Genomic DNA, 19,896 nt, shown 5'->3' on the forward strand with positions numbered 1-19,896 from the left:
GTGAGCCGAGGTCCTTTGAGGCGACCTCTCTGCCTCCCACACACACAAGCGCTCCTCAAGCGGTGCGCTGCGGCAGGAGAAGCGGGAGTCCCCGCCTCGCCACACGGCGGGTCCCGGGGCGGGGGGCGAGGAACCCGCGGCCGCGCCCCGCCGCGCTCCGCTTCCCGCCTCAGGCGGGGCAGGCTCGGGCCGGGCAGCTGATGGCAAAACCTTCAGCGGCGGCGAGGGCGCATGCCCGGGCGGCTGGCGCATGCTCTGTAGCGGCGAGGGACGAGGAGCGGAGTCCGGCACTCGGCAACGTTCGGCGGTTTTCGTGCAGGCCAGGCCGCCATTTTCTCAGTCTCCCCATACGCGTTGCCTGCGCGGCTGTCTGTCCCGCTTGTCCGCGCTTTGTCCTGCTCGGCGATGGACGGGTGAGTAGTGACCGGGGCGGTGGGGGCGAAGGCGCTGCCGCAGTTGTACCGCCTGGTCCGTGCTGGGACCTGTCCCGGTGCCGGGGGCTCGCTCCCCGCCGCGGCTGGCTGTCGGCGGGCGGGCGTCTCCGAGGGTGCGGGGAGCGGCCGCTGCCCCGGCGGCGGTGGGGACAGGCGGGTTTCCCGCCGCGGGACAGCTGAAGCCTGAGGCCCAGTACGGGGTGGGGCAGAGGGAGAGGGGGCTCAGCCCCTCCGTAACGCGGGCCCCTCGGTAGGGTCTTCCGTTTAAATATGGGCCGCCCCTACTTAGTGTAGTACCCGAGACGCCGGGTCTCGCTGTAAAGAGGGAGCGCCATCTACCCCCTCCCGTCCCCTCCAGAGCCTCTTGGTCTCTCCTTCTCCCCGCCTTTGCCTTCTCTCCCCCCCAGCCGTGGGGTGCGGAGGGAGGCTCTGTGGGGCTCGGGTTTGTTTTGGAGCTGGCTGGAGGGGAGGAGCGGTACCAGCGGGAGCCAGATGTCGAGCTCTTTTGTTTTCAGAAACCGCCTAATAAGCCCTCTGGCTTCCCCCCATCCCCAGGTAGAAAGATGCCTTTGTGTCTGCTGGAGAGTGGCTGTGAAAGCCAAAGAAGGGAAGGTTTTGAAGGAGTCAGCCATGCGGGACAGCGAGGCCCTCGGCCCTGGCCGGGAGCTGGGGTGGGCAGTCACTATACGCAAGGCCTCCTTCTTTCTCTTGGACCTGAAAAATGAGGCTGCTGGTTGTAGCCTTCGTCAGTGTAAATACAACATCTTCCAGCTTCCAAATTGCCTATTAAGTTGTTTACTCTGCTTCAAACAGAGAAGCAGTCTCTTTGGTATGCTTTAAGCATATAACCTTTCAACTGTGAGAGTTCTAGAGGCTTTTTATGGTTAGTTGTGATTATAATGTTGGGAGTTACAAATCCTGTCTGTGAAGTCTTGTCATTAATGAGTGTTACATTGTGGAATGCTTTCACATATTCATGTTTTGCTTTCATTTTTTTTGGCGTAGACTTAGGTTTCTTTTGGGATTCCTTTATACACTGTGAGTTATGATGTCACAACCTCTAAGAAAAAGATGTGCCTTGACATACCTGTTGCAGAGTTTCGTATAGGTACACCTGATTAAATTTCATTCAGTTTCATATAGGTGTACCTGCCAATGGATTCTTTTTTTTTAAAGCTAATTTCAAAAAATGTGTTCATTGCTTTCTACTGTAAGATCTGTAGGGAAGGCTATGTTGCTGAACTAGCTGTCTAGTTAACAGGGGTGTGAGAAAAGTTCTGTGCTTACTTTTAAATTCTTTTACTTTCACCCTATGATCTCATGTGGACCAGAAGCCCGAGTTTCCTAAATAAATTTCCTGGCAGTGCTGCTTTGGAGTAATGTTTACTTGAAAGTTTGGACTCTTTTGGAGAAGCCAATAAGCTGGGGGAGCTCAGTAGCTTTTGTAGGTTTCTTTTGTACTTTCCCTCAGCCCTGCTGTGTTCTTTGAACATATTTTCTTGATTGGGGAAGTTGTTGGCTATTTTGATTCCTCATTATTTTGGCATTGCAATACATTGAAAAGTTGGTTTTATGAGGATAAATTGGTTGACTTGTGTTCTTGTTTTTTTCTTTTTTTACAGCATTGTCACTGATGTTGCAGTTGGTGTGAAGGTAGGATGTACACTTAGCAAATAAGGGGGCAAATTGTTGATACAAAATGATCTACTTTGAGCATAAGTAATTGCAAGTTGTAAGATTTTAACTAGTCATTGTCAGCTGATATTTAGTCAGCAGTATATGCTTTATTAACCAAAAATCCCTAGAGGTAAATTGGAGGCTTTACACTTTTCTAGGCACTGAACTGTGAACAGTGGTTCTAGATTAATGTAGCGGTGTCACCTTCTTATTTTAAATCTTAATTTTTGCAGATTTTTTTCAAAACAACACTTTCTTATTGTTGCATGGTGACTGTAAAAGACATGTTTTCTTCTCTCACCCCCCATCCTTTTTTCAAAACAGTTACCACTGAAGTTAGAAAAGAAGTAACTGTTTGTAATAGGACACAAAAACATGGGAGGTAGAATTTGTTATTTAGACAGAGAAGTGGGGGTTTGCGTTGCTTTACTTTTTATTTCTCAAGTTCAGTTATGACTTACAACTAGGAAAGAACTTCAAAATGGTTGTTAATTTACTATTTATTTCACTTTTGTATTTAAATCTGTTGCAGGAATTAGATCAGTACTTCATAGAAGCAGACTGAGAAATAATGAGAATGCAAAGATATATGGGACAAGGGAACTTTAGGTTATGTTAATGAATGCATGCAAGCAATTCTATTTCAGTGGTAGAAACATAGAAGTTTTCTGTACAGTTAAATCTTCACGTTTGTCCAGGGACTTTGTAGCTATACTACATAGCTGCCTTTTCACCTGAAACTGATCTATGTTAACTGCTTGGTAAGCCAGGTTTTGTCTAGTAAAGCTCTTTTGCTCAGATTCAGTATTGGTCCTGCTGGATTTGGACTAGTTCTTATATAACAGCTAGCCTGTAGATACAGAAGCAATTCTGTCAGGTGTACCTGTATTGTGTTTCTGAGCCAGCTTGCTTCTAGGAGGAGCTGTAAGAAGTCAGTTATATAGATTCTGGACCCCTCTGGCTCCACATGTTTGTGCAGTATTGGAGACAAGCATAAAATCACTCTCTGAGTCAAGAGGAAAGTGTAGTTATTAACATACTTCTGTGGGAGCTAATCCCAATCAGAAATATGAACTGGCATGATTGTTTCTCTGTTGCCTGGGAGGACAAAGTGTTAACTAATTAAAACTTTAGGAATGTATTCAGTAGTTTGGAGGAATACCAAAGGAAGTTCAAGTCTTTCAGAAGTAAACTGCCCCATGTGTTTTGCCCCAAAGCTATTCAATTTATAAATTGCCCTCAATTATGTCTAAAGAAGAAGCAATTTCAGGTAGACTGTTGCTTGAACCTTGAATTCTGGCATTCTCACTTCAGGAGAAGTAAATAGATTCACTATCCCTTTCATTCTTAACTATGAGTGACTTAGAATCTTATGGGAATTTGAGTGTTCATGAAATATGTTGTAAGCGTGTAGTGCAATTTTGGAACCATATTTTCAGATACTAGCCAGGCAATGAAATAAAGACACTTCAGATTAAATAACTGCTTCTTTCTGTTGATTGTATAAGTTATATTATGAATATAATATAAGAAAGAAGGCAAGACAGGTGTATCAGAGGTAGGGATTAAAATAAATGCAAGGAAAGGCATAGAAGTGTCAAAAAGGAGTGTTCTTTGCCTTGTTAAAATGGACTTATTCTCTGGATTTTAAGAGGAAACAATCCATTTGTGCACGGAAGTAATGGGAATCAATAAAAAGGATGATGGTTTTCTGAATAAAGCTGTTAAATCTGGGAAGAGTAAACTGGATTGTATTCTGGAGCTTCTGTAATTATCTCAAGATACTAATAATAATGAAAAATGGAATTTCTATCTAATTGATATATGCAGTTTGGGTAGCTGTCTAATGCTGGTTTCAGTCATATTTTGTGGGAGGCCACGTGAAACATTTGTCCTTTATGTTCTCTGGTGACTGTTCATTGCTCTTGATGAACTGATGTTTTAAAGTTGAGGAATGCTTTACTTATAGCTGGTATATAAACAACTGGGAATATTCATCTGGCCTTTCCTTGGCTGTTACCTTTTCTTTGGGGTGCTTTGGGAATGTGTAGGGAGCAAGCTTTGAGTCCAAGAAGTTGCATCAGCAGTTTTAATGCGCTTTTGACACTGCTTTTATTGTGACTGGGCAGCCGTTGGAAGTGGGTGGGGATTTACCTGTGTGAAATCAACTTATCCAGGATATTTGTTTGACCTGATGCTTTCTTGAGATTTTGCACCCACCATATGTATGCTGATCAGCTATACAGCATGTTTGTGATATATTCAATTATACTTGGAGAAAGGGATTGTGACATATGGCCCCTCTGTTTGGAAAATTTGCTTTATCATCATCAGTCATGTCAATGCAAATTTGAAAATTATATTAACTATTGTCTGGCTGGTTTCTCTCTTAAACAGAAAACTGAACATGTTAGTTATATTTTTAAACCCATTTGTAAAAGAGTAATAGTAGAAGTTAACTACCGGGAATTGTCTTTGAATTAAAAAGGGCTTTTGAGCTTTGGGGACTGCATGTCGGCAAGGCAAGTATAAAGTAAAAGGAATACTTGCTTATAATGTTTTGTTAACAGTTTTATAGTCTCAGAGTTACCTGCTAATGAAGCTGCTAAATTTGAAGCTATTACCATTTATTTGTGCTGTACGCTTTGATTTGATTTAAAACATTTTTGTTCATCAAACTGTTGGATGTTCAATCTTGGTTTTATTTACATGTTGAGTCACCAGAAGTTAACACCAAAAAGCTGAGGAAAGCATAAAACTCAAAATGGAGGTGGAAAAAATGACAAATACTATTTGACAACTTGGTTTATATAGAGTGAATGTGGGGATTTGCGCAATTCAAAATATGCAGTGGGAGCATGCTTCCCAGCTAAAATCTGTCAGAGGAGCAGTGTGCTTTAATTTGTGAAAGCATTAGGACATGTCAAAACCCAGTCATCTTGTAAGTACATATGAAGTAATTCATATCTGATTTGGTCTGTAATGTCTTGTTTTGCTTTCCTAGAATTCATGGAGGCAAGGAAATGCCACTCTGCACACAGTTCACCCCTTATGTTACCATTTACAAAATACAAGAAGAATGAGCTTTAGCTCTGTGTCGATGTTACTTTGTGAGCTCCTGTTATATATAAGCAGTTTGTGTAAAGTATTTTTGAATACAACAGAGCTAAGGGTTTCAGTAATGGTAGTGTATTACATAGTTCATCGCTTTTTTTTTTAATTTTCAGTTTCTTGAAGAAATTCTATACATTGTAAATGTATAGTTTTCTTCATGCATAATTTTAAAAATAGCCATATTATATAAAATGTTTGCTTTTTTGTTTTAAAAAGGTACATCTCAGTTGCTCTGTTTTTATTGCATGACGTCCTTAGTCACTAAAAATAAAATGGCCTGCTAGTTAGCTTCTAGTCTCAAACTTCTCATTGCTTACTAGCTATATAGGTTTGAGTATCAGAATCTAATAACTGTAGTTTGAATAGCTGTCTTGCATTCTCTTTACAGTCATGGTGCTTTAATCTGGATAAGTAAACTGATTTGACACTTGTAGTGATAGAGCCTTTTTCAACTGTTGAGTGTGTGAAGTATATAATGTATCTTTTCTCTGGAGTAATTAAAAAAATCTTTGGAGGAGTATAAAATGTGATATAAAGAATATGCATCACACAGGTGCAGGGAATAACTTAGGTGAACTTTTGGTGCATATTGAAGATGATAGTTCTCTTTTACTGTATTTCCGTGTGTGCCACTTCAGTCTGATGTATCATCTTTCTCCTGGATGGCATGCATAGCTGTGTGGTAAATGGGGCCTGAACAATTGTGTGACTCATTTTATGTATGTGCATTGCACATTTCAGAATGGCTGAGGTGTACTTCTGCCTGATGGGAGAAAAGAAGCAGTCATTCCTTCATGGATGCATTATTTGATACATGGCATTTGGGAATTTGTGACGTTGTTGACACTGCTTTGGGCTACACTGGCCAAAAACTGAGCTTCGGCTGCCAAGTTTGGACAGCCCCAGTTATACCTAGGAGGGAAAACTCATGTATTCCTGTAAACATAGTTTTGTAATGTTAAAAGATCTGGGAATGGCCTTTTTCCCCAAAAGTCAGGGCGTCAGCCTTTGCAGTATGCTTAAGAGGGAACTCTTGGTGTGTATTTAGTTGGTTATGTTAGGGTTGGTTAGAAGATGCTAAGAAGCACTGTCCTAGTACTTCCTAATAGATTTCCAAACTGTAATGTATCATGAAGTCCCCCTTTTTCCCAGTTGCTGAAACTTAACAAGGGGGAATATAATAGTATGGGGGAAGAGCAGTAGCTAAAACCAGAAAAGATATCATCTGATGGAGAAAAGGAAGAGAGCATAAAGTAGCAGTGTCTAAGTACTCTTGAAGCATTGTCCACTTTTTTTTTTAACTCAAGTTCTGAGGGGTAATCTCTTCTCTTACAAAATTATAGAACACTGACCTTTTTTTGCTACTAGTAACTGAGAATTTTGTTGTGGAAACAAATATTGTGGATATATTGTGACTTTCAATTTGAATTGTACGCTGTATAATGAAAATGTGTAGAAAAAAGTCAGTTACAAATTCTAGCAAGTTGTCAGAAGATAAGTTTAGACTAAACTTAAGACACGAGAAAACTTATTTAAATAGCTTTTTCCTTTCAGTTTCTTCTTTTTCTGAAATCTATTTTGCATTTACTGTCGTCATTCTGGATACTTAAATAAAAGGAAGAGTGTGGTAGGACAAAAAAACTGTTTGACTTATTTGTACAGGCAAATGCCATGTGATGGTCTGTTTTATTGTATTTAAAATATTAGAATGATAGTTTTGAGCTATCTTTGCATGTCTAATATAATTACTAATAGATTGCTAGTAGATTAGGCAAACAGTCTGCTAAGGGCAGTGATGAGAAAAATGGATTGTTTGTAAATTGGAGGAACTGTTTTAATTTTGTGTTAGCTAGAATAATGTTTTTAAAACAACTTTTGTATTCAATAACACTTATTCATAGCAACAGTAGACAGCAAAAAATGTGCAGAACATCCTAGCAGTGACGTAAGAATGAAGCGTGACCATGTTCAGAAGTTTAGAACTGGCATCTCTATTTGTCTTTTCAGCTGTGGTATGGGGAACATGCCCTTGGTGACAAAGAATAACTTCTTAGAATGAAAGACATCTGCTCTCTTTTTAACACTAACTTCTGTAAATTGACCCTGTTTGAAATTACTTTCATATTTATTCCCAGAACGGCCTACTCCAATTCTTTTTTCTTTGTAACTTTGGGGTTTTTTTCCTAATGCTCATTCTGCCACCGTAATATATGTGGTAAAATAAGGAGAGCTGAAAATGGAGAGAAAGGAAAAATGTTGAGAATTAGTTTGTGCACTGTAGCACATATGCATCAATGTAAGGAAGGCTTAGTGTACCTATTTGATGTCTGTCACTAATTCGAAATGACCTATTTTTCATTTGTAACAGAACACCTATATTTGCATCTTAATTGAGGGGGCTGTAGGAAGAGAAATGTAATCACCTGCACCATCTGAAAAATATGAACCAATACCAGCATGAAAATACCTTTCCCATTTCTTAGAGCTTTGGGCCATGTTTTCACAAGCAGATCAAGCTGCATTCCAGTTTTCTGTGTCACTGTAATACTTGCGCAACAAATGTTTGGCTAGCCACTTTTCAAATGTCTCTTGGGAACTTAACCAGGATAAAGCTAAGCTGACGCAACAGTGAGTTACATCTTTTTAGTCAGATTTGTACCAAAGTGGTTGCATAAATGCTTGTAGCAATATAGAATTGGGGAGGACAGATTAGGAACAAGTTGCTGGGGCCAGGGAGAAGGTCTGTTGCTTTTGGTGGTAGTTGGTTCAAATGAGGTTGTGGTTTCACAAGCTGTTAATGGGACTGTGGTGTTTGATTTAGGGGTTTGGGTGTTTTTTATAGCTGTGAGTACATACAGCTGGTTTTAGCTTTTCATAAAATCAGTTTTTCTATGAATGCGTAACATGACTATTGAGTTATGGAAAAAATAGCACTAGTGCTTTTAATTTATTATTGGGAAATAGCAGAGAATCAAGTAGAAAATACCTTCCTCGTGGATCTTATTTTGAGACGTAGAAATTGCTACTGAAGGACCAAATCTCTGCATCTAGGTGCCGTGATTCTCTAAGCAGAAAGCTAAGAACACATCCAGGTGGCAGCTCTACTGAGTTGTTCTCACCCATTCTAATTTATTACCAGTTATGTACAGCTGCTTCAGAGTAATGCTTCCTTTCCTACTAATAGTGGAATAGAAAATCTGAAATGCTGGAATAAATTATCTTGTTTGTGTACTTCCTCCTGGACATTTGAAGCGTCGACTGGTATTGGACTAGACTCTTGCCTGCAGTTTTCCAATTACAGCTGAAAATTTGAAGGTTTCCAAATGAGGCTGAGTGGCATGATTTAAGTGGAGATATGATTCTTTACTCTTCAGCTTTCTGGTTTAATAGTCCATCTTGATCTTCAGATGCTTTGAGAAATTTGGCTCTTTTCCACATTGTATCATTGTATTTTGAGAACCTGGAGGCTTTTCAGAGGAATTGAGCCTTGTCTCCTTTCAGTCTTAAAGACTTTTCAGATTCCCTTGATCACCATCTCTGTTTCTACAAACTTTGTGTGTTTTCATAAACTAGGAACATGGCATACCATGCGTATAGTTGCAAGAAAAAAGAATAAAAGCTTAATTTTCTCCTGGATCCTTCCTTACTGAAAAAATGCGAGTGTAGACATGGTGAAGTTGGTTGTTAGGATATATAACCAATATATGGTTGGCTGAGGATAGCATGAAAAAGAATTGAAGTGGTGAAAAAGGAGAATACGGAGGATAAGTATGGAAAGGTGGTCATATTGTATCCAGTTAACTTCATCCTGAATTAAAAGCAAGTGATGTTATAAGTGAGTTATTAAGCACCTGTGGAGTTCATGGCCTTATCAAATGAGACTTCATGCTAATATAGTTAAATAGTTTAGTCTTTAAAAAAAAAAATCAAGTAGACGTATTCCTTGTATGTAAGGTTCTGATGAAGTGATAACAAGCTTATAGTTTAAACTGTATGCTTTGTAAAATACCTATGAACCTGTGTGGAATTCCTTTTGGATTGTATATTTGGACTTGGCTTGTCCTGTCCTGAATGAGTCTTCTGTGATTCTATACCTATGAGAGGTGTAACAGTCTATTCATTACGTAATTTGGATTCTGTGTTTTGACAGTAGTGTGTATAGTCAAAGCATAAGGCAGGTCAAGTATTTCTTCTTCATGAAAGATTATGTGAGGCTGTATTTATGCAGTGTTTCATTAAAAATATATCCTGTTAAAAATGAAGCATTCATTAAATTCTGATCCATCGCATGTAAACTGAATGAAGTTTATAAAGACTGTGTTTGGCAGTTTAAAGCGTGTTGTCCTCTTGTTTCCAGGATCCAGTCCCCAAAGTTGATTCAGACATTGAATATTGAAGCAGTGTGTTTACAAGTGTGTATCTGTTAGAGGGGAATGTTTACTGTCTGGGCTGAAACTCTCATACGCTTTTATTCCTCTCCCATACCATCAGGTTTCTGGCTCTTTCTTTTAAATTGTTCCCAGATGTTGTTAGAAATGAAGTGTTTTACAATGCTGTTAGATTTCTTTAAATCATGAGATCTGTCTCCTGGCTTGTCATACCCCTTGGGAAATTCATCCCTGTAGGCTGAGAATGACTGTGGTAAATGCGCAGTGCAGCTCAAGTTCTTTTTGCTTTCATCTGGGTGAGGTGGAGGGGAGAGGGGGAAGTGGAGGGGGGCAAAAGCATCCTGTTCTTGAGAGAGAGTTTTGTAATATCAGCACATCTCAGTACCACAAACGAGAGCATTTATCAGAAGATGTATTTTTCAGTATCTTTGGGTGTATTCTTTATCTTTTCTAGTGGGAATTTAAGAAATTATTTTAGATGATGCTGTTGACTTTTTAACAAAGTGCAGTTTTGTCACTTGTTTACTGTTTCTAGTAGTATTGGTTTAGTGTTCTTGTAGTATTGTAGTGCATCTACACATGCCTCATAAGCCCTCTGTAATATACTCAGTTTGTTATGTTGGGTTCAGCCATAACTTCTGATCAGGGTCCCCATAGCCCTGGATTATTGGGAAAACAGCTGATAATGTTTCTCTTTCATAAACAGTTGTCAAAAAATACTTTGATGCTTAAAAGACTAAACCTCTTTGATAACTCTCAAGCCAAAGTTGTTGCTCTTTGAGTGTTTGTTTTTTTTACCTTGGATGTAATAAAATCTGGGGAATGTTTGAAATACTTAAAACCCTATCTGGAATGTGAGGAAAATAGTTGGCAGAGACTTATAAATAGTTTATTTTTTATTAGCCTGGAGGGACAGTATGACTGTAACGGCTTCCTGAAATTACATAGCTACTGTATATAACCTGTGATAGCATGAAGCTTTGTAGTAGTCTGTTATGGGGGAAAAAAAATCTGGAATCCTGCTATGTAAATCCAGTTTGTATAGTGAGGGATTCTGAGATAGCTATGACTGTTAAAGCAAGGAGCTTGGAGATTAATTTGCTAAGCTAGAGGCTTTTTCTTTCTCTTTGTATAATTGATTTTGTAAATTGTAGAAGAGATAGTATATACAACTGTATTCACTTAGAGAAATTAACTGAAGTATCGAAGTGGTATCTTCAATTTACAGTATATAAAATAATTTTTGTATGTATAAGCTTTAAGTTTCTCTGAAGTATGTATTCAAAGTCTGAGTTGGTATATTTTTCATCTTTTTCTGAAAGTGATCCTACATGTCAGTTTTATGTAATTCCATTGGTTGAAGCCAACATTAACATGCTGTTTTATCACCATGGATGGAAGTGCTCTCATGGGGGCAAGGGTATGCTAACCTGGTCTTCATTGAAAGGACAGTATTGACTGCAACAAACTTAAGGTTCACTCACTGCAAGAAGTTAGTTTGGCAATTTCCTTGTTTATTTTGTGTAGTAGTATTTTGGCAGATGCTGGCTTCATGAAGAAATGTTCTAGATATCTCTGATCTGAATAGTTAGTGGTTTAGCTTTTATGGAAGGTTAATGTAGATGAATGTTCTTGACATTGGTAGGAATAGAAATATGGCATTGAAAACTTGTGCTGCTGAGGACTAGCTGTCAGAAGATGACTTATTAATAGTATAATAGGAGTTTGTTCTTCTTTTGTCCTTTATAATCTCCTTCCGTCATGCTAAAATGGATATTCAATTAGTCTCTACCATGTTGCTATTATAGGAACTTTCCTTTGTAGTGTATGACAAAATAAAATCATAATGGTGTTTTTTGTTCGTTTGTTATTTTAACTTAGATTTGGACATTTCTGTGATCTATGTGTTTGTGATCTTCAGTCTTGTTATACAATCTCAAACTTGCTTTGATTCTTTAGAACACAGCAGTTTGCACAGATGGGGAAAAGAGTTAAGTGAACGTTGCTCTTGGATCTTCCATTCTGCATTGAGTCTGATTTGCTGTGTTCTTCAAAGATTTGAGTTTAGTTTCCTTACCTCTGAAACACGCGATACAATTTACCTAAATTAGTTTAAAGGCTTCTTTGCTTCACGAGATTTGAGTAGCAGAACTGACGTGCTTGAGAATAAGACTAGTGAACGTTCAAGGTGCTTGGGAAATGGATTATATTTGTGAAATTTGCGTGTGAGAGAGTGGAGTGATGAAGAACATTGCCCTTGGAGAAAGATGCCAGTCCTTTTTGACTTAGCACCCTCTAAAAGAAGATGCACATAAAAACAAAGCCAAGCACCTCAAACCACAAATTGAATAAAGTCTTATCTCTGCTGAATAAATGTAAGTAAAATAAGTACTTAGGTCTATGCTGTGATTCAGGAGGTGCTTGTGTCACATAGTAGTGCCAGTCTAAGAGTACGCATTGGCTTACTTGAAATGCTTATATTAAATTGCATTACTAGACAACTGCCATCTTAAGATAACCCTTTTGAAGTAAATGACAATTACCAGGCAGTTACTGCTTTTTGATTTTGTAATTTAACCGCTCTGTGTCCAAATACATCATGTGTCTTTTGCTGCATAGCTGGTTTTAAAGTTACATACTGAATGAAGCGTAGAGGTGTCTAGGCTGCTTAAGAACTGATAAGGAAAAATAACCATGTGTATCTAGTAAGATGATTACTCACGTGGTAAGAGATATCTTTGTCTTTTACCAAAGGTTGGCAAGTATGTATGGGAGTGAGTTAGCAGAGGTTCGCTATACGTTTGATTTCATGGTGAACTGGAAGAACATTCCACATCGGAACCTGTACATCTGTGAATCAGACTTGTGAACACTGATTTATGAAAATAAAACAAATGTAGAATTTATGATACATGCCAATATAAGGAATTCACATTTACTTGTTCTTCTGAAGCAAAACTGTTAAAACTTTTTCAAGTGTAATGGCAAAATCTTGTGATTGACTCTGAATGTATTCATGAAATGCAAAATTATATGTTTCAAAATGAAAACTCTTTTAACTGTTCCTGAAACACAAATACAGTAACTGAATATCCACTCTGTTCAGTAATTTGTGCTCCTTTTGGATTTTTCTGCTGTGGATTAAGAAATTAACAGCTTTTTGAAAGCCTGATTTACTAGGAACCAGAAGTTTATGTAATTGCTCTTGTGTTCTGCTAGTCAGCAGTTGCTGATGTAAGTAACTTTTTTGAAGCTGAAGACAACTCGAATTTGAGATATTTCAGAATTGTAAAGTTTGTGCAGGTTTTGGGAATAGCATTCATTTGGTACTGGGGATGCTTCAGCTGTTTACATAGTAACTGCTGTACTGTTGCAAATGAATGCCTGGCATATTAAGGAAAAAAATTGCTGCTGAATTATCTTAACATGCCTGATTATGAACTTTTTCAGTCTCTGCTGTTACTTCTGCCTATTCAGTTGAGCTGTCCAGGCTGCAGACAAGGGCTTCCAAGCAAGGCTAGGTGGATAGCTGAGCAGAAATAACTGCAGTTATCAACAAGTGAGCTAATACTGCTAGTAATCTTGAACTTTGCAATGTTCTACTTATGTAAATATTATGTTAGAAAAATAGAACATTAAAGAGAAAGAAGGAATGTGTGTGTTTCAACTTATACTGAGTGCCTGGGTTAGTGTATTATATTTGCAGTAGAAGGCAATGTAGTTTGAATAATGGAGAGTTTCTGTAACTTCTCTAACTTGTTTCTCAGTTTTGTCCAGCTAAATTTTTCCTTAGTTATATCTGATTAGAGATCTGTTCTTACATTGAGAAGGACAAGATGTGGTCCTTCTCATCATCCTACCTAATCTTGGTATTTGGCATTATTTAAAGGAAATCTGTTGATTTGATAGGCACAGCTTTCTTGGTTGCTATGTACCCATAAGAGCTTGGAGTATTCAATAAACTGTATGAAGATTCTTCAGAGCTGATGTTGAAAACTAAGTAAACTTTAATGGGTCTACATGTGCATACACATAAATACTCTTTTTGAGAGCTTCTGGATTTCAGGTTTGGATTAAACAAACTTTAACATGCTGTTTTGTGTATGGACTTACATACAGTGCACTATGATAAAATGGTAAAGGTTCAATTTTATGCATATTGCAACTGTGCTGACTAGAAAGGTGATATCCTCAGGTTAACTTAGTATGCAGTATTGAGGTGCCCTGTAAAACATATCCACTAACTATTCTTGAGATTGTATTGTAGTGTCCACAACAGAATTAAAAACATTTATTTTTATAAAGATGGGTAGTAACTGTTTTGTTTCCTCATTTCCATTTTAGCAGTGACCTGGATTAGTGTTAAGGGTGCTGGGGAAATAATTTTAAAGTGGGGAAAGAACCAATAAGAAATGAAAGATAGTCTTCCAAGGATGTCAGGTTTATTCCCTTTTAAAATTTTTTTTAATGAAAGATCACTTGAATACTTTGGGGGCTTTTTGAGAGATGAAGTCTTGAGGGATAGAGGGGTTGGGGAGTAAAAGAAAAAAGAAAAAAAAAAGTATGAAAAGAAGCAAAAGCCTCTTCATCTATGTCAAATGCCCATCTTGCAAATAATTTGAGAGGAAAAGATTATCTTGTACGTTTTCAGTAGAAACCCTCTTCTGATTTTTGCAGCCCACTTTCGAGTCATTTTCAAAAAGACCATTTAAATGACATTTGTCATGTTTTAAGAATTACAATGAGGATGTAATTCCCTGCTCTAAATTGTGTTTTGCAGGACAAATGGACGTCCCCAAAATGAAAATTGATCATGTCCTATGAAGACAAGTTTTGTTTTTTGTTTTTTTTTTGTTTTGTTTTTTTTTAATAGGGGTGTTAGAATTGAGCTAAACTCCATATTTCTATTTGTATAGATTTCCCTTGTAGTTTCAGCTAGATATAATAATTTAATATATAAGTATATTCAAATATTAAAACAATAAGTTAATTTAAATGTTATTGAAATAGACTAAATATATTTAATTATAATAATATTTTAATATGAAATGCTGAACAAAATTATTGTTCAGCAGTTCTCATTGTGTCTGGAGGTGGCTACATTTCAGTGGTGGGTGAAACAACTCTGCTTAAGCTGCTCTCATTTCAAAGATTGCCGTGTAAATATACTGCTTTACTTAGATTTCAAGTTGTTGCACTTATCTGAAAAGAGGAAGTCTACCAAATCTGAATAGGTTTGGTTATGCTTGCTTAAGTTCTTCTAAAGGTTTTCCCTGTCAAACTGACATTTTTAATATCATCTTTAAAAATCACAAAATAGAGGAAAAAAATCTCTTACTGTCTCTTTCTTTTTAGAGAGGATCTGACGAACTTCTTTCAGGCAGTGTACTCAATAGCCCGAACTCTAACATGAGCAGCATGGTAGTTACTGGTAAGTGATGCCCTTTCAAAGGAGAAATATATAACTTATACTTGGACTCATTTCCTGTTTACAAGGGGAGAACACTGAAACAAGAATCCGTTGTGCTATGGAGAGATAAACTGTTGGCATGCATTAGACTGTAGTGGCCATGTATATACTCACAAACCTTGGGTGTCTGAGAAGAATAATCCCATAAAACAAGAGGCAACTTTCAGATGTCTGTACACTAAATTGTTGGTTGGTGATGGGAAGAAAAATTACACTTCTCTTGTACAGCTGCCTTCAAAGTAAGGAATCACAACTACCAAGCAAAGGTAAACAGCTTAACAGCTCCTGTATGACATCAGCTTTTTCACACATAGACATCTGTGAGTCTGGGCATTACAGGGAAGAACACTGTGCCGGTTTCATAATATAGCATGGATTCAGGAAAACAGAGTTTTGCTGTGTTCTGGTTTAGACTGCTAAAGCAGGAAACTTCACTTTGCTTGTCTGAGATCTCAGTGTCAGTGCAAAGTGAGCGTGGTGGTTCTTCAGTCAGATTTCTGGTGATGCTAGATAGAAAGGCTTTTCATGAATTGGCACATACTAAAATGCCTTCTATTACAGTTAATTCCCTTGGAGGGCTCACTTCAGAGGTCTTGTTTTTTCTCCTTTTTTCTCCCCTCCCCCACATTTGTTTGGCTTTCCTCAGAGATGTGGAGGAATTGGTTCATGGCATCAGTGTTGCTGGGCTTTTGAAATAGTTGCCTGGTTTGCTGCTTTAATGTGCCTGATGAATTTTTCTGTATTTATATGCTGAGCAGTATAGTTGCCGATACTAGTAGCGGACTCTTTCCTTTTAATCTAGTATGAAAAGATTGGGATTCAGGGTGCAATTTCATGTTACATTTAGGGTGCTGTGGTGGCCGCTGTTGCCAGAATGGGTAGTTCTGTGCTTTCTCATCCTGCATCCTTAGCGCAAGCAGAAACTCCCCCCCAACTCCATGTTTCTGCTCCACTCTATGTTGGAGTGCTCAAACGCTTGCAGAATGAGCTAATCCAGCATTAAACTGTACTGCCAAACAGCGTAGTTTTCCCTTGGAGCAACTTACTCATCAGTCACATGGCTGCACAATTGCTAGATTCAGTGCAATGTGGGGTGGAGAAGTGTGGCAGGAGAAGAAAGGAGAACCACCATGGGCAGTTCTATAACCAATGGTGAAGAGATGATACTTCTTTGGAATAGATCAGAAATGCAGTGTAGTGCATTCATAGCCATTTTAGAACCCCAGAACATTTGTTTATCTCCCCTGCTTTTCTTCCTTCTGGTTCTGAAAGAGGTCCCTCTTGTTTTCATTTTCTTGATGTCCTCTGCAGTCCTGGATATTAGTGCTTCAGCAGTTTGCTTTACTTAAATGAGAAACTAGAATGAAAAGGAGTTTGGGTTGTGTGTGTGTGAGGGTTTGGATTTGGGCAGTGGGAGGGGGAGGGAGAGCACCTTTACCAGGACAAAGTCCTGAATGTTACCAATTTTTCCATATATTTTCAGAGAAACTTTTAGTTCAGGAAAACTAAATAAGTTAATTTATCAAAGGAAACAAAATTAAAAGCTAAAGGGAGAAAAATTGAAATAAGAGTTATTACAATTTTGAATTTTCAGAAGCAAAAATACAGAAGCTTGTCTAAGGAGCTGTCAACTTCAAGTAGAAATTCTTTTCTCTTCATAAAGTTCTTAAAATGGAAAAGAGTGCTTCGATTCCGTTATGTGGACTTGGGTGTTTGATATATTTAACAAATACAGATTCTCCTCCCTACCTTGTTTTTGTTTCCCCCCTTTGTAAGCTGATATAGGGTTTGGGTTTTGTGTTGTGTGGTTTTTTTTTTTTTTGTTACCAAAGACTAAGCATTTGTGAGACAGTTTTCAAATTAATTCATTCTTTACATTTTATACAAGTAAGACATCTTCATATGTCTCTAGGTATCCAGAACCGTAAATGACTTCTCAGAAACAATCTCATTAACAAGCAACAGTGGTCTAGAGTAGTGGCCTGGTTCCTGTAGTATCAGTTGCTTGTTATAAAAGTTTTCATATTAATTGTGTAATAGATAAAGGAGATTGGTGGAAAAATAATCCCAAACAAACAAAAAACCCCGATCTGAATGCAGTATTACAATTCTAGCTGTTCTCTATAGAGGTCAGTGGAAAGGGGGCTAGTTTGGTTTGGGTTTTTTGTTTGTTTTTAAGCAGTTTCTTGGGATCGTGTTTAAATCTCTTTTCTGCCTGCCTGCCTTTGTTAAATAGCATTAAAAAATCCTGTAGAGTAGGCTAAATCCACAGTTCAGTGTCATTTCTGAATACATCATCCCACAGCTGTCCAGCTGTCTTGTTTATCATGAGCCTGGAAGTACTTTTTCCAGACTGGCACAGTTTACAAGTTCAGATTGTAGACTCAGAAGTAATTAGATCTGAAATGGAAACCCCTATGTTAATTTTTCTGTACCCATCTCCTGAAGCCAAATGAGTTCCAAGTATTCTTTATATCTGAATTAATGTCCTCCTTTTGCTTCAGTTCTGTTGTTACTTTTCTCTTTAGAAGAGTGTAAAACTTTTGTGAACAGAGGTTTTTTTGCTGTAGCCAAGGCATGGTAGTGACGAATCTTCCTCAAATTTTCTAGGGCTTAAGAGAATCTGTAATCATTGATTAAGTTCTTTGTAAAGGAGACATGCTGTAGAAATCAGCCTACTGTCCAGCTCTTAAAACTAGTACTTGTTCTTGCCCTTTCATTCTTAGAGTTTGGAAGTGTCATGATTTTGAGACCTGGTCATTGTTTTCTGGACTACATAGAAACCTGTTCTGGTTTTGACCTTGATATTTTCGACGTCTGATCCCATATTTTTCCAAACAGATACCTAGATGAACAGCAGAAAGAGACAGTTTGTCTTTGTAATCCTCTGAGCCTTACTGGTAAAAGTATACACAATCAAATAACCAGTTGTCCCTAGCAGGCCTAAACTTAGAGCAAAAACCTTTGAATCACAGCCTCATTTCTTTCTACATCTCTGCTATAGAAATATTAACCTAAAACAAATTCCTGAAGTTGTCAAAAAAATGACCTTTTCATGGAAGTGGGTGTTTTTGGTAAACTGGGGGCTGTGTTTTTAGGGGTGAGACTGATGGTGAGGTGTTTAACAATGATCATCCTACCCTTTATTGTGGTAACAGTTCCATTAGGTTTTTTTGATATTCAGCTGCCATTCTGTTAGAATACTGTACTATTTTAATGCTTTTATGAATACCCTTGCTCTAATTCTCTCTCTTAATCAGAGGAAGGCATGAAAGATGCATGCTTTCTCTGCCCTATAAGGAGTCTTACATATGAATCCCTCCCTATTTTTTTGTGAAAGAAACTTGCAAAATTGTTGGACAAACATTTGGTTTGCATTCTTATCGATCATTTGAACCACTGGTAATTTGATAAACAATATAGAATTAAGGAAGATTATAGCATGTTGGACTGTTGTCCAGAGGATGTTGTGCAAAATACAAGGCCCAATCCTTGAGCATTTTCTAAACAGCTTTGTCATCAGTATCCATCTCCAAGACTGCATAGATGAAAGGAAATTGGCAGTATATTAACATTCACTACAAGTCAAGTTACTGTCTTAAGTACTCTGTGTGTCTTTTGTAAAAGAACAGCCTTGAAAGAAAGTTAGACTTGGATAACTGAGGATGACTTCTGTGTGAGTTCTTTTACCACTTATTTCTGAACCCTTGCATCTCCTGTTTTGGACATCATTTGATTACTGTCGTTATTGTTGTGGAATTTCATTTCAGTTAAGCTTTTATATTTAAATATACAAGATCTTTTTTCCCTGATTTAGTTTATGGGCAGTATGGCAGAACATAATTCTGTAGCAGTAAGGGAAGAATCCCATCTACTAGATCAGAATTTGTTGCAAGGGAGGACAGCTTGTAAGGTTCCAGGTCAGCAAATATCTAAGCTTTTCTGAGAAGTTCTCTTTTTGAGGTTAGATGTTTAAGTTTCTGAGCTTTTTAGCACCAGCTGACATTGATATGTTGAAGTTGTATTGCCAGAACCACAGGCCTTCTACTACCGCTTGAACTACTACTAGTGTTTTCCTTCAGCTTTTCTGAAAATATTGTCAAAGTCTATTCTTATTTTCTGTCATAATCTTGCTTGGTTCCAGTCTCTTTGGAGAACATAACCCTCTCATAAAAGTCTGTGAATTCATTTTTTTTGTGTTGATGCACAGCAGACAATGACTAGAAAGGCAGTTTAGGTAAACTAAAATATGGTTTGGTAACAGGATTCTGAGAAACCAGAACTGAAGCCAGGTTACTTAAAAAATATTTTTGACTCTGGATGTTTTCAAAGACATTAGTTATGCACATTGTAAATGACTGTACATAAATAACTTTTTTTTACCTTTCAGTGATGTATGTTTAGGAAGTATGTAACTGCAGTTGCTTATTCTGCAGCTTTTAAATCTGAGAAAAAAAATGTCCCATTAAGAACTAGAAAAGGCGTTTCCTCTGTGCTGGGTTACTTTTATGCTGAAGTTCTTGTGAGGCTTTTTTCTTTTCAGGTGGATGACTGCTTAATGGAAGTTTTAGGAAGAGTTATGTGTATGAAGATGCTCATGCCATGAACTGTATTGCTGAAATCTGCCCCAAAAAATTAAAACTTTGAAGGGATGTAGGTAAAAAGTGAACAATATTGATGAAAGTTTTATGAAAATTGGCGTGTCAAAGACAAGGGATCGAAGCAGAAGAATTGGCAGGTTTTTTTACTGTAGCTGCCACAAATTTTATTGTTCACATTTGTGTGTTTAAGTTCAATCAGTAAACATATCTCA

General features: G+C 38.0%; 1 protein-coding gene across 10 annotated transcripts in view; it reads left to right on the forward strand.

The window, feature by feature from the left end:
* The first annotated feature begins 214 nt into the window (after positions 1-214).
* PTBP2 (polypyrimidine tract binding protein 2) overlaps positions 215-19,896 on the forward strand; it is a 52,409-nt gene continuing 32,727 nt past the window's right edge. For 2 of the 10 annotated variants that reach the window (XM_087730956.1, XM_087730957.1), the window contains exons 1-2: positions 218-413; positions 14,969-15,044. In XM_087730956.1, coding sequence (XP_087587082.1) covers positions 15,023-15,044 — 22 coding nt within the window. In that variant the 5' untranslated portion in view covers positions 218-413; positions 14,969-15,022. Of the gene's footprint in view, positions 414-2,056; positions 2,088-14,393; positions 14,444-14,968; positions 15,045-19,896 lie in introns of all 10 variants that reach the window. The other 8 variants (XM_087730961.1, XM_087730962.1, XM_087730958.1 and 5 more) reach the window with 8 other exon arrangements.

Source organism: Nipponia nippon, unplaced genomic scaffold, assembly GCF_047370975.1.
Source record: "Nipponia nippon isolate SJK-2023a ecotype South Korea unplaced genomic scaffold, ASM4737097v1 scaffold_5, whole genome shotgun sequence".
Classification (NCBI taxonomy): Eukaryota; Metazoa; Chordata; class Aves; order Pelecaniformes; family Threskiornithidae; genus Nipponia; species Nipponia nippon.